General features: G+C 40.2%; 1 protein-coding gene across 4 annotated transcripts in view; it reads right to left on the bottom strand.

The window, feature by feature from the left end:
• The window catches only part of LCORL (ligand dependent nuclear receptor corepressor like), a 162,104-nt gene that overhangs the window by 50,747 nt on the left and 95,686 nt on the right, over positions 1-15,671 (bottom strand). For 2 of the 4 annotated variants that reach the window (XM_073609533.1, XM_073609543.1), the window contains exons 6-7: positions 14,130-14,211; positions 8,626-12,346 (exon numbers count right to left, since the gene is read on the bottom strand). In XM_073609533.1, the coding sequence (XP_073465634.1) occupies positions 11,329-12,346; positions 14,130-14,211 (1,100 nt within the window). In that variant the 3' untranslated portion in view covers positions 8,626-11,328. Of the gene's footprint in view, positions 1-8,625; positions 12,347-14,129; positions 14,212-15,671 lie in introns of those variants that run through there. The other 2 variants (XM_073609506.1, XM_073609516.1) reach the window with 1 other exon arrangement.

Below are 15,671 nucleotides of genomic sequence, written 5' to 3'. Positions count from 1 at the left end.
CTTCCCCCTCCTCATACCGATCGGTATGCCCTAAAAATAAGACCTACAAGGACTTTAACTAGGGCTTATTTGGGGGGTAGGGCTTATATTGCAGCCATCACCGACAAGCACGCTAGGTCTTATTTTTGGGGAAACAGGGTATGCATATGCTGTGTGAGAAATAACCTGATAATGACACTTTTGTAAAAGAAATAAAATAAACTTGATTTTGCAAAGAATTGTGGGGAAAAAAAAAATTACAACTTCAAAAACTCACCATGCTTCTTTCCAAATAACTTTCCAAAATTTGAATGTCTACCTATCCAAAAAGGGTAATTTGGGGGGGGGGGGGGGGTGTATTTGTACTGTCCTGGCTTGTTAGGGCCTCAAGAAATTAGATATATATACACACACGCAGTATACTGGGTGATCAATTTTCAATGAGTGGCACCATAGCTTGTAGACTAACTTTCACACAGACCAAGTAATGTACACCGATTTGGATTTTTTTTTTTTTTTTTACCAAAGATATGTAGCAGTATAAAATTTGGCCAACATTTATTATGAAAGATTAGTAATTTGCAAAATTTTATAACTTTTTTTTTTTTTTTTTTTTACAGCATTTTCAGACTTTCATTTTAAACACAATTAATAAAAACCCCACGTGATTAAATACTACAAAAAGAAAGCTCTATTTGTATGAAAAAAAAAAATTCATATGGGTACAGGGTTGCATGACAGTAATTGTCATTCAAAGTGTGAGCACTGAAAGCTGAAAATTGGTCTGGTGAGGAAGGGGGTTTTAGTGCCCAGTGGTCAAGTAGTTAATTCATTTTTCAGACAAGAGATTCAAAATGTTACAGCATCCTATATAAACTGATCGTTCAAAATGCAAAATGCACCCATTTTTTTTTTTTTTTTTTGCATTTAGTGAGGGCTACAAATTAACTTTAGGTCCAGGCTATAACACCTTGTTCTCCCCTCTCTAACATCCAAATTAAACTGTGCAATTTACTCACTAAAGTGTCAACCCTTAGAACAATGCTGTTGCAGCAGTCCCGGTACAGCGCTGTGACAGGCGACATGTCGTCCCAGAGTTATTCCTGGGTTCGCAGGCTCCGGCGCTGTGATTGGCCAGAGCCGCAATGACATCACTCCCACGCATTCATGCAGGAGCCTCCGGAACCGGTTCAGCAGCTGAAGAAATGGCATGAGCGAGCCGTTTCTTCAGTGCGCATGTGCCCATGACATCGGCACATGCGGGTACAGTGAAATTCACGGTACCTACAGGTAAGCCTTATTATAGGCTTACCTGTATGTAAAAGCGGTTATACTGAGTTTACAATCACTTTAAGGTGGAACTACAATTTACTTGAGAAAAAAAAATTAAATAATGATCTTTATGACGACAGATATAAAGGGAGTTTGTAAAATCCAAGAAAAACAGAAATTGAAGTACTCACAAAATGCAACTGACAAAAGGCCATAAAAACAATGAATGGACATGCACAGAACACAGGGTACAGCCAATGCCTTCCGGGGGCGCACCGCCTTCCTCATCCTAGCTCTGAGGAAGGGGGTGAGCCCCTGAAACACGTTAGCTGTACCCCGTGTTCTGTGCATGTCCATGCATTGTTTTTATGACCTTTGGTCAGTTGCATTTTGTGAGTACCCACTTTCATATAAAACATTTTTATTAAAATTATCTTTGGTAATGCACTAGGGGTGTGTGTCTTCTATTTCTGTTTTTCTTGTAGTTCCTTTCAGATTACCCCATCTGAGTTAGGCAGCATCCACCCAGTTTTGGATACCATATATACACCTTTCACACCACCATTTTATTTGACATCTGTTACTCCACACCTTGGAAGACCTATTAGCGTTGGAAGTGACTTTTTTGTACCCGAGTTTGTAAACTTCATTGGACACTAGCTCCTCCCCATACAGATATGCTAAATGGTAGGGTCTGTCTAGTAGTCGCATGATTAGGGGCAGAATTTAAGTATGAGAAGAGCTTCTGGGAAAACAGAGAGGCAATCACATGAATAGACTTTGAGGGCAATCTGCACGCTTGTAATTATAGCAACTAGGGCACTCTGCATACGATAAGTGGAATATTTAGGAATGCAAAAAACAAAAACAAAAAACCCCCCCCCCCAAAAAAACCCCACAAAGTTAGTTACTTACTGGTAACGTTCTTTCCTGAAGTCTTTCAGGATAGCCACCTGAGAGACCTTGGCTCCTCCCCTCTGTAGGAAACACCACGCCAGCCTTCTATAAATTTCCTCCTCCCCTGCTGGCTCCTCAGTTCTTTAAAGAGCACCTCCAGTCCGCTGGGGAGATACAAGAACATATGATACACAGTCAACTATATCACATTTCCTGTCTTAATATACATTTGGGTGGGTACCTGTCCTAAAAGACTCCGGGAAAGACTTACCAGTAAGTAACTTTGTTTTTCCCCTAAACATCTTTCAGGACAGCCACCTGAGAGGATATCCGAGCACTTACCGCTAGGGCGGGACCACAGCTTGTAAGACCTTGCGTCCAATGGTCTGATCTTTGGCTGACCACAGGTCCACTCTATAGTGTCTTACAAAAGTGGCAAAGCTGGACCAGGTTGCCGTTTTACAAATCTGTTCCAGCATTGCTCCAGCTCTCTCTGCCTGTGACACTGCCATTGACCTTGTGGAGTGTGCCCCGATACCCTCTGGAATCTGCATGCCTCCTAACTTGTATACCTGTTCAATGGCGTCTCTTAGCCATCTGGCTATGGTGTTTCTTGAAGCCCTAAGCCCTTGCCTAGCTCCAGAAATTAAAATAAATAAAGAATCAGTCTAAGACCCCTTTCACACCGGGGGCATTTTGCAGGCTCTATAGCGTTAAAAATAGCACCTGCAATCCGCCCTCAAACAGCTGCAGCAGTGTCTCCAGAGTGAAAGCCCTCGGGCTTTCACACCGGAGCGCTGCGCTGGCAGGACGTCAGGAAAAGTCCTGCCAGCAGCTTCTTTGGAGCGGTGAAGGAGAGGTGTGTTTACCGCTCCTCCACCGCTGCTCCCCATTGAAATCAATGGGGCAGCGCTGGGATACCGCCGGCAGAACGCCGCTATGGCGGCGCATTGCGGGCGGTTTTAACCCTCTCGGCCGCTAGTGGGGGGGGGGTAAAAGCGCCTCGCTAGCGGCCGAAATGCGCTGTTAATCCAACGGTAAAACGCAGCTAAAAATAGCGGCGTTTTACCGCCGACACTATAGGCGGCTCGGTGTGAAAGGGCTCTTAGTGTTTTTGTTACCTCTAAATAATGTAAGACGCATCTCCTGACGTCTAAATTATGAAATTTTATTTCTTGTTCTTTCGAAGGATTTGGACAAAATGATGGTAACACAATGTCTTGGCCTCTGTGAAATTTCAAGGGCACTTTAGGCAGAAATCCCGGATCCATTTTAAAGACTATGCGACCTGGGAAAATCTGACAAAAGGGGGGGTCTAATTGATAGGGCTTCTATCTCACAGACCCTCTTGGCTGTAGTGATTGCTACCAAGAAGATTGCTTTAAGTGTCAGCATCTTCAGGCTGCAATTTAATGGTTCAAAGGGTTCTGCGGTCATAGTTTCCAACACTAATGACAGGTCCCATTTTGGAAAGGCTGTACTCTGCCTGTTCACAGATTTAAAGAGTCTGATTATCAATGGATTTGATGCTAAACTTCTTTCCTGGTAAACCGACAGTGCTGACACTTGACTCTTTAATGTACTGAGACTTAGAGTTTCTACAGAGTGGTGTAGATAAAGGACTAAGACTGCCACTGAGCGTTGTGCTTTGAAGTTGTTTTCTGTGCACCATCTGCTAAAACATTTCCATACTCTTTGGTAGATATTACATGTCTCAATCTTCCTGCTTTTCAGCAGTGTCTCTATTAAACGGCTTGAGAACCCTTTTGCTTTTAGCAGCTGCTCCTCAGATACCAGGCGGCTAAATTCCACCTTTCCACCTGCGGACAGTACACTGGGCCCTGGGAGAGTAAATCTTCCTGGATTGGTAACAACCAGGGGGGCTCTATGGCGAGTTCTTTGAGCATAGAGAACCACGGTCTCCTGGGCCAGTGAGGTGCTATGGCGAATCAGTGATGTGTTCTCTGTACGCAATTTTCTTATTACCGCTGGTAGTAGTACTGGTGGGGGAAAGGCATAACATTTTTTGAACGTCCACTTTTGTGCTAATGCATCTACCAAGAGCGCTCCATCTTCTCAGGGAGAACACTAGAACTTTCTTGCTTTCTCTCAAAAGCAAATAAGTCCACCGGAGGTGTTCCCCAAATTTTTGTATTTTGCTCAAATACCTCTTGTTTTAGTACCCAATCGCCTTATCTCACTTTCTTCCTCCTGAGGAAATCTGCCACTTTGTTTAAATCCCCTTTTAAGTGGACTGCTGATAAAGAGTACGTTTCCCCCCCCAGTTCAAGATTTCCTTTGCTAAAGACCACAGGGCTCCGCTTCTGGTTCCCCCTTGTCTGTTTATGTAGGAGATTACCGATGAGTTGTAGGACTTGACCTGTACACGATGTCCTTTCAACTCTCTGTGGAAGGACTGAAGCGCAAACCATACTGCCTTCAACCCTTTCCAACTAGACGACCTTATCCTCTTCTCCTTCTCCCAAGTCCCTTGTGTTATTTGGGAGTCTAAATGTGCTACCCATCCTATGCCATTTGAGTCTGTGGTTAGGATTCGGGAAATTGGTAGGATCCATAGCCTTCCTTTGTTTATATTTTCTGCTCTTCACCACCATAGGGTCTTTTTTACCCTTGCTGGTATTAATACCTGTGTATCCAGTGATTCCTGCTTGTGATCCCATATCCTTAATAGGAACATCTGCAGTGGCCGAAAAATGTAGGCTTGCCCATTGTACCGCTGGGATTGCAGATGTTAGCAACCCCAGCGTTAACATGATTTTTCTTACTGAACATGGTAGATTGGCCTGTATTGTTTTTATTTCTTTTTGAATTTTTTCTATCTTCTCCTTGGGTAGGAATATTCTTTGTTGAATCTATTATATATCCCAAATACTTTATTGCGTGGGTTGTAGATTGGATTTTTCTACACTTCTCAACCAACCTAGACTTTCCAAGAAAGTCTGTGTATTTGAGGTTTTCTAGCAATCTCCTGGGAGATTCTGCAAAAAGGAGAAGGTCGTTTAAATGATGGATATGCCTTTTAGTCGTAATGGTGTCAGAGAATTTTTGTAAAAATTCTGGGTGAGGAAGAGAGGCCAAAGGGTAGAGCTCGGAATTGAAGTTGTAAGGTTTCTTTTGCCAACCTTAGAAACTGACAACTTTGGTGTATCAGTATGTGAAGGTACGCATCTTTTAAATCTAGGGAAACCATATAACAGTTTGGTGGTAACAGAGCCTTCACTGAGTACATGGAATCCATTCTAAATCTTTTGTAAGTTATGGATAGATTTAAGGGTTTGAGGCTGAGGATTGGTCTGACCTTTCCCAAGGGTTTTTGTACTTCAAATATATGGGAGTAGAAGCCCTGCCCTCTTTCTTCCTTTGGTACCTTGATGATTACACCTTGTTTCCTGAGATCCTTTATGGAACTCATTAACCCTCTGGCCTTTTCTCCGTTCTTTGGAAGCTTGGTGTTGTAAACCCTGCTTGGGGTGATTGAGAACTCTAGGTAATACCCATCTCTTACTGTTCTCAAAATAAAACAGATTGGAGGATATCCTTTCCCCTTGCGAGATGAAGGCACCCAGTCAACCTCCCACTGAGACTACTTTGTCATTGTTTATTTCTGGTTTGCTCAGGAGGAAGAAAAATCGCTCTTCCCTTGCCTTTCCCTCTCTGGACCCAAGGTCTTTTCTGGTTCTCCGCCTTGGGTGCTGAAAAACATGATTTTGTGTCCCCTCTTTGCTTCCCTTTATTCTGGTGTGGCTGAATTCAGGTTGCTTTACGTTTCAGCGGGAACGCTTACTTTGTCTGCTGTACGGTCCAGCACTTTCTCTAACCCCGGCCCAAACAGCAGGTCCCCTGGAAAAGGGTTCCCGCAAAGTTTGGCTTTAGATGCACAGTCACCCTGCCATGTCTTTAGCCATAGGGCCCTTCTTATAGAGTTGGCTAGAGCCGATGCTTACCAGCCTAGGTATGCAGGCTGTAGGGCGTGCTTGGCTGAAAAGGCCCCTCCTCCAAATTAAAAAAAAAATGCCCATGAAGACTGGCTGCCATGCATACCAGCTCTGCTGATGCATCCGCGATACCTCACAGAAGAGTGGGAGAATAGGATAAAACCTACTCCTTTGCAGTTCCTTCCTTGATGTGTGCCTGAATCTGGTTCAATCAGAACTCTACATTTCTGGCCACTTCCGTGACTGCCATGGCTGGCTTTAGGCTTCCCACTGTGGAGTCCCATGACTTTAAGTCCATTGCTTCAGATAAGACCCCCATATCCTCAAAAGCTAAATCCGTGTGCCTCGAAACCTGTAAGAAGGCTGCATCTAGCTTTGGGGTTTGTTCCATACTGATGATTCGTCATCTGAAAATGGAAACCGTCTTTTTAAGGGTTTAGAAAAGAATGGCTCTTTCTGGTTTCTGCCATTCTTTCTTAATTGCCTCCATTATAACTTCATGAACAGGAAAATGTTTTTTCCTGTTCTCCTAAACCCTCATACATTTGATCATGAAGGGATAAAGGTTTATTTTCAGTTTGTATACCTAATGTGGTATGAATAGCTCCCAGAAGATGGTCGACCTCTTCTAATGAGAGTTTGTATCGGGAGGGTTTTCTGGAATCCCCTTCCAGGACTTCACCCTCTGATTCTTGGGAGCCAGATGCTGCACTGTCAGGCTCCTCTTCTGCCTCCTCCCTAAGGGCTACTGAAGGGCCTGCACTAGTGGAGGGTAGTGTCGCTTGTACTGAAGGAGGAGCAGTCTGCAGCTGTGGGATCTGAAACACTTCAAAGAAGGTCTTAAAGGATTCAAAAGGTACTGGAAAATTCCTTAACAGATGCCGCTAAATCACTGCCCTGCTCAGTGGAATGTTCCTGTACTAGTTTGTTAATACATTCCTTACATAATGCTATCCCCCAAGAATCTTTAAGTGTATTTTTACAAGAAGGGCACCTCCTCTTTGAGTTGAGGGGGCCTGGTTTTGTCGGTTTTCTGAAAAGACATAAAAAAGAAAACCCCACAGTATTAACACTACCATAATCCTTTCCTGCAAAACTGCAGGTGCACAGAGTTTTCATGTGGGCTTACCTCTCCAGGGGCCCCATGAACCTCCCTCTGACACCAGAGGGACCTTTACCTACCCCCCTTTATCCATGCACTTCCTTGGGGGGTGGGTTCAGGCCAGGGGAATTCCATCCTAGGTTTCCCTTACCTTAACATGACTAGAGCTGGTCTCTGCTGGAGCAGTCTGGTCCCCTCCTTCTGCGTCCGACATTATGGTGTCACCACCGAAGCCTTTGCTGTCTCTACAGCATGTGTGGCTCTCTCCAGCCCATGCCTGGCTCCTTTTCATGACTCGCGGCCGGAACCGGAAGCCGCGAACCCGGAAGTACACGCCCCTTTCGCCAGACGTGACGTCACCTGCCACTGGCACCATGTGGTCTCAATACCCAGCGTGATTTACACTGCCAGTGCTACACGCTGCTGGAGGGTATGGTATGGCTGGACATTCACCTCCTGCTACTGCGCTTGGTGCTGAAAAGGAACCCCCCCGACCTCCGCCTGCACTCAGGGATGCGGGGGTGACAAAAAAAATCCTCTTCCAGGTTAGTTTTTTCCCTGGTCTGCCCAAGGAGCCTCTACTCCCTTTTAGGACATCTGCCTGAGCCTCCTGACTCGGTTCCACTGGTTTCTCCCCTCTGGAGGAAACAAAAATAACTGAGGAGCCTGCAGGGGAGGAAGAAATTTATAGAAAGCTGGCGCGGTGTTTCCTACAGAGGGGAGGAGCCAAGGTCTCAGGTGGCTGTCCTGAAAGACAATTAGGGGGAAAAAAAAACAATGGGTGGTAGCACAATGTGGCATTTAAATATTTGTCCGAATCAAGTATAGAATATTTACATTTTTCCTGGTCCTGGATTATCATAGCTGGCTGCAAACTAAACCGTAATTTTTGATCAGATTTTTATCATAATTTTAAACGAAAAAAAGTTGCATGTTAAAGCCAACCCCATGCAGATATAAAAATGCAAAACTAATAACTAAAGTTTTTTTTTTTGACTTGGTATTAGTTTCTTACAATCCCTTGTACTGCAGACCCCCCGAATCAGTAGTGATGTAGTGCTCATGTGCCAATAAGGATGAGCTGATTGACAAGCACAAAATGTCAGTCTGCTGCTTATCCTTTTACTGTCCAGTCATATTCTGGGGGGGGGAGGACAAGAACCATAAGTGTAACTCAACTGCAGTAGAGAAAAATCAGGTCGTCTGCTCTGCAGGACAGGGATGTGTTGAGTGTCAAAGTGGTGTAAATTTTAGGACTGGACAGAAATATAAAACTTTTAGGTAAAACCGTTCTTTTGTACCCATTTCATTTGTGTATATAGAGGTTTGCCTGGAGTTCAGCTTTAACAGTTTAATTACATAATTACATACACACAATGTACAGGGGAAAAAAAAAAAAAAACACACTATGAAACAAAGTAAATTGAAAAATTCTGTATTTAATAATATACAATGCTGAGGTCAGAGGAAAAGTACTCATTAATGAGCACAGTGCTGTGTTATTGGTCTAGATTGAGGATAGTTAAGAACAGGTTTCTCTACCCGTACATGACAGTATATACTGAATACAAATGCAACAAGTTGAGAAACGTTCTTCTACATCTGTACATTGATATTGGCAATAACCACAAATCTGACAAAAGGTTAAACTATGCACAACAGAAAAAAAAAACCTTAGTAAAGTTATAAATGCAAGATTTTTCTTTAGAAAGTGAAGAATAACCATTAACGTCTTATATTAGCTCAATAATCATTCTCTTTTTAAATTTATGTGGAAAAGCAGTGAAGTGCTTTATAATAAATTATAACTTAATACATTAACCAAACAATTCCATACAATCAGGTTTAGCTTTATAAAACACAAAGAAAAACAATTACAGTACATTAACATCACGTGACAAGATACAGGAAATTCATTAGAAAATATTGTAATAAATAATTCATGAATTATAGTGCAATTGATTTATGCATAAATAGAACTCACTGCCTAAAATAAGTTTATATAGTCAACAAAATCTTTTGAAAGTCAAGCCAACTACACACTGCAGTTATACCAAATTACTGGAAATGGAAGTGACAATGGAAAGTCTGTAAATAAAAAAAAAAAAAAAAATACACAAACTGGAATATTACCATAAAAACCTAATCATCTTCAGTAGGTTAATTTACAATGCAATATAAAATAGTCAGAAACTGCAAGAAATGGTTTAAACAATTTTACCGATCAGTAGTCTTAAAAACAGAGGCACAGCTTTTTTTTTCTTTAGTGTTTTTTTACTTTCTTTTTTTTTCATTATAAAAAGATCTTGAGAACATTCAAACAGGCCAAAAATAAAATAAGGGTTTTACCTCTACCTTCGGTTGTGTTAAGCAGTGAGCAATACATTTGATTGTTTTACCTAAAGGCATTGATTAAATTATACATAAAAAAGTACTTGAATGTGACGGACTTGAAATATAGACGAATGTGTTTTAAAGTTGTGTGTTATAACACCAATGCATAAAACAGATAAAATATCCCTATGAAGTTAAAAAATAAATACTACAAACTGTACGGATATAAAATTAGTGACGGTTGTTACTAAAAGACTGTCCCTGATAGTAGGAATTCTGTTATGCGTTTTTTTATTATTTAATTCTATTTAGAGGTTGTCTGGTTACCTTACAGATATTTTCACAGCAAAGGTTGAGGAAGTTGATATTACCTGAACTGTGTAAAGACATTTTTATGTATTTAAAAACATTTAAATTAAAACAGAGTTACATTGGCGCATGAGATAGACCGCGTTTTGCAAAAAAATAAAACTGTAACATTTAGCTGTAGAAGGTCTTTAAGTAACTAAAACCCATGCATGTAAAACTGTACAAAACTAAATTTAAGTGCATACGTGCAAAATAATGTCTGCTCATAGTAGTTTTCAATTTTCCCAAAGAGCTACGGCAATAAAAATTTGATGTATGAAAATAGTCTGAATTTCAGAGGTAAGATAAACAGTGTAATGCCTTGCAACCCACAACAATGGAGTGTCCTGTGATGGTAGATTACCAATTAGAAAACAAACCAACATCCTACAACAGTAAAAAAATCACAACATTTTATAGAAAAAAAAAAAAACCTCAGTCTAAGTGTTTTGAATATTCAAAACCCTGAACAATTTGCAGGTTTGGTCATTAGCAAAAAAGTTAAAAATGGTCTGGGGAAATTCAACTTTGACCATAATGAAATGGTTTCTGAACTGTGGCAGCAGCAAATACATAAACAGTTACATTGAGGTTCATTGATTGCATGAGTATGACAACACTTGAGGGGGGAAAAAAATACCCAAGTTTTAAGCTCATCTTGTGCACAATATGAGCATGCTCTAACCTGCATTCCAAATCTCTTAACATAGTTCATTTAAAAAAAAAAAAAAAAAAGTTTCATAAATTATTTTCATAAAGTTAAATATTTTTGTTTTATAGTTTATTTCAAGTCCCTTTAACAGTGACTTTCTACAACTACTGAAATAGGAGTTTTTTTTGTTTTGTCAACGGTCCATAAAAGATGTAATTAAAATGCAGTATTTTACAATATTTAATTAATATTATACACTTGAATTAATGTGTTCTACCAAACCTCTTTTTAAATCTTAATATGTGTGGATACTAAAAGATAGGACACTTATTCTGCATTGAAATAATACTGCACGCTTCCACACAAGCTCTTGTCATGTAGGTGGATCCAGAGGGATTTTAAAACCATGAGTAGAAAAAACGATAGCTAGAATACGAAACGTCCTACCACTGTCAAAAGTTAAGGAGTGGAAGTTGTGATTTAAACCTTGGTACTGTAGTAAGTAGTGTTACTCATAGTTTGTTTTCTGCGGTTAACTATGACCTATAAAACCTGAATTTTTACCTATTTAAGCAAAACGAATGCTTAATACATAGTATCAGTAGTAAGTGTGCAACAAAAAAAATTAGTCCACAGTGAAAACCCTGAATAATCTATTTTAAAGGCATGAATGTGGCTAAGAACTGTATCGTTTCGGCAGAGTATGTTAGGTCACACTCAGTTGCGTGTACAGTAGAAGTGTGTAACAATACACACGGATAATAGTAGTCAAAAAATTTTAATTACATCTACATAGACGTGCTACTGTTTCTGGAGTTACCAGTCCCTGAATTAACATTGTACAAATTAGGGTCTTCCAGGCGAAGCTTTTTTTTCGGAGGGTTCTTCAGTGTTCCAGACCGTTCTTTGACTTTGTATTCTAAAGTGCTGTGAGGTACGCCATAAATTCCTTGTGCTTTAGAAACACTCATTTTCCCACCCATTACCATGGCTATAGCTTCTTCCATAATTTCATGATTATATTGTCTGTATCGACCCCGTTTTTTCCTTGGCTGTTTGTCTTTCCGGTCATCATCTGGGTTGTCAGAAGATGTGTCGCCAACACCATTCTTGTTATTAAGACACAAAGGAGAAAGGTCTCCATGAACATAGGAATCGACATTGGAACGTGTTAGATTACCCGAACATTCAACTTTGTTTTGCTTGGGAAGAATGTTTTTTAGTTTTTGTAGAGATGAATTTTCCATAACTCCCGAGGTTTTAGTAACCTGATACATCACATCCAGAAGACCAGAGGGGTCGGGCTGTGGTTTGGGCACAGAGCTCACTCGTACCTGAGGAATTTTTAACTGTACAATGGGAACTGAAGATTCACAATGTAAAACTTCCTTTTTTTCTTTGAACTGAGCAACCATTCTCTGTAGAGTTAACTGATGGAGGTAACTGGAAGCGGTAGGGAGTTTCAGTTCCGCAGTTTCAAGTAGACTAAGTTTACTTTTTTCTGTATGCTCTGCCTGAGCCTTTGCCCACAGGGCGACTTTTTGAAAAACAGCACACGTCTCGGTGCTATCTTTGTACAAATACCCATCGTTACAATTTTGAGCTGTGTTTTTAAAATTTGCAGGCTTGCCTGCTGATAAGGCTTTTAAGTGAACTAATAAAGTTTTTTGAGGTATGCCATAAAGTATGGCTGCTTTGTTGATATCCAGTGTTCCCAGTTGAATATCCTTCAATGCTTTTGAAAGCAAACCGTCTGCAAACTCAGGACTTCGGTCCAAATAGTCATCTTTCTCTCTCTGAAGTCTCCTGGATGAATGGAATGAAACGATGGTCAACGGATGCATGAGACGTGTACACAGGTATGGAAAGGTCCACTCCTTTATTAAAACTCCTTGCTTAGGTAACATCACCGCTTCTGATAAAGTTTTTATTCAAAACGTGGCAGTTAGAGGTTACAGAAATCTTTACACGTCTGCTTGGACACTGTCAATCGTACGATGGCTTCTATAGCAACCCAGTCAAGAATTCAAAAACGTCTGGTAAAGATTTTATTTAGTATATATTTAAGTGCATACTATTCCAGCTGACAGTTGCTTGCAGAGCCAAAACTTATGATTTTAACTTAAGCAATTAGTAAGCCCTTAATATTCAACTTTTTGTTAGTAGAAACGTGACGTTACCGCTAAACAAGTAATAAAAGAGTAAACCCCCTTTTTAAGGATTTGCTGCAGTAACAGAGTCTAACACACACACACACAAAATACAATCACAAAAAGCCCTACATGAAATGCACCAAACACACACAGACCCAAACGCACATGAACATATAACATTTGGATAGTTCATCTAGAAAACCCATGAAGAGATACAAAATGATTTAGTGGACAGAATAAAAAGAAAATTAAACCAGCACAAGTGTAACAAATCTGGTAGCTGGAACAAGTTAACCAAGTTGAGGTCTTTTCGAACTTGGCATTATATTAAAATTTAGGACCCAAGTGTGAAAACGGAGTTGAAGCATTTAGTAGTGTATGGCATGTTAACTAGATGCAAATGAACCTGTTCTATTCTTTGATGGTTAGAAAAATCTGGATCATAAAAATATTGCTGCATACACATTTAAATGAAAAGGTTATATACTGTATATTTTATAATCTGTCATTTATGATTACTAAATCACATTACTAATATTGTTAAACACCTGTCATGAGAAAAAAAAAAGTACAGTGGTCGCTATTGCTGGCCTCTGTCTGAAGATGTCTGGCTTCAATACATATAATATACAGACCTAGAACAGGGCTGCTTTTTGGGTGGACATTGTTGCCTCGGTTGCAAAACCCTTCCACTATGAGGGGAGCACGTGAGAAACAAATGGAGAATTTGGCTTAATCGGGGAAGGTAAAAGCAGTTTTTTGTTTATTTACTTCTGAGACCTGGGCATCACACAGTGACTGGATTTGGAATTTGTTTAGACTGTCACAGGAACCTTTAGATGTACTTTTTTTTTTTATATATTTGCAGGGCAAACAAGACACACTTGTAATATTGTATAATATTGTCTTGCAAAAAAGCCAGTGCTGCTGCGTACAGCCTGCCAGGTTTTTTGGTGTATGTATCCCATCCAATAGCCACAACCATTTAGTGTTGAAGCCAAAGCACTGTAATCAGTCAGGGAGCCAAAAATTTTTTTTTTTCTTAGCAATTACAGACTACATCATTTTTTCATGACAGGTGTTTTTATATAGATTTTTACAGTGCAGAAGAAATATGCAAATTCCATACATAAGCAGTTATAACAGTACTGTAAGTTGCTTATGTTTAATCATACTAAAACTAAAAATACTGTATACTATTACTTACTGCTAGAACTGGTGGGTAACTGATCACCAGATGAACCTGCACTCAACAGGGCCCCCCCCCTCCCAAACAAAACCCCCACTATATTATCTCCATAAAACACAAAACATTACAGAAAGGTGCTAGAAACATGCAGACAATTTAGCAGCAAGCTAAAAACACAGTATGTTTGTCAGGTGTTTAATTATTTGTAACAGGATAAGTTCTATTTAAAAGTAAAGTTGCTACTCACTCAAGTTTGAGATTTTTGATTTTGGAGCTTTCGTCTAGTCTACTGCCATTTCTTTTTACAGAGAGATCCAAAACCCCATCTTCTGCAAGAAGATAAAAAAAAAAAAAAAAAAGACAAACTAGATTAGATTGCTTGTTACGTCAGACACACATAAAAGATCACCACAATAACACTCTAAGCCATAACCTTTACATACTCTCTGCATTGGTTCTGCAAACCTTTGAGTTTCAAGTCAATACACAAAAATGATATACAGTGGAACCTTGAATTATGGAGCATAATCCGTTCCGGGAGAATGCTTGTAATCCAAAGCACTCGCATATCAAAGCGAGTTTCCCCATAGAAGTCAATGGAAACGAAGATCATTCGTTCCACATTGCCTTCTATTGTATGCAGTACTCTGCATAAGGCCGGGGGGCGGCAGGCACCAGAGAGACTCTGAGACTGCTTGGATGCACTCAGAAACCCTCGGAGAGGTACGGAAAAACACAGGGACAGAGTATTTGAGTATTTCCTAGTTCATCCGAACGACTGTCACTGGCGCCCCCGCACCTCTGGCCAAACGCGGTACTGCTGACCGCAAAATGCTCGTTAACTGCGTTCCTCGCAATCGGAGGTATTACTGTATATATTTTTTTACCCATCTCCATTTAATTCAGCAGATGAATACCCCCCCCCCCCTTTATAAAACAACAATCTCAACATTTTGTGCAACGCAGACTGTTCTTCATCCGCCAGATGTGAAGTATAAGGACCTTGTACAGTCTTATTTTATTACAGTATTCATGTACTATATTGAACTTTGAAGCAGCAAAAAATGCCTTTAAAACAAGGTCTTTGCTGAACTCTGAAGCTGCAAGTACTGTGAAGAAGTTCATCTTCAAAGATTAAAAAAAAATGTGGTAAAACTTCCGCGCTACTGTGGGTGGTGTGATGTCTAAACAAAACAAGTATACTCAAGGTTGCTGCTCAACACAGACTGTGTTCCCACAGATAAAAAAATCTAAAATCAAATAAAATGTGAAGTGCTACCTATCCAGTTAGCTCAAATAATTAAATATAATGCAAACACGTATTACAGTAAATATTAATGAAATAAACAAGTAAACGTGGCAATAGTGGTGATGACCCCCTCATAGGTCAACAAGGAATAAAATAACCATAATTCAGTAAACTTAAGTGGATATGGTGTGATACAGGTCTGCGACGTTATCGCACACTACCAGGAAGCAGATTGCCATTGGTGAGCAGAGGACTGAGAATCTGAAAATGTTTGAGTAACCAGCAAGGGGTTTTAGGATTTCAATTGTACAAAAGCAAGCCATCTGTGTGCACCATAGCTAGTGGCACCTATAAATGTGAGTGTGATTATTTTTATTTAATAAAGACCCATTTTTATACAGTTCAACGCTATGTTAGTTTATTCCTGCTACGACGTGTGTATGATGCACACGGTCTAAGGCAGGCATGTCCAAAGTCCGGCTGAATGAACCTTGTAGTGCTGGTTAAGCGGTATAGTGGAAAATAGGGTCAGCTGCAATA

This window comes from Aquarana catesbeiana, linkage group LG01, assembly GCF_042186555.1.
Source record: "Aquarana catesbeiana isolate 2022-GZ linkage group LG01, ASM4218655v1, whole genome shotgun sequence".
Taxonomy (NCBI): domain Eukaryota; kingdom Metazoa; phylum Chordata; class Amphibia; order Anura; family Ranidae; genus Aquarana; species Aquarana catesbeiana.
This window is presented reverse-complemented; position numbering and strand designations above follow the sequence as displayed.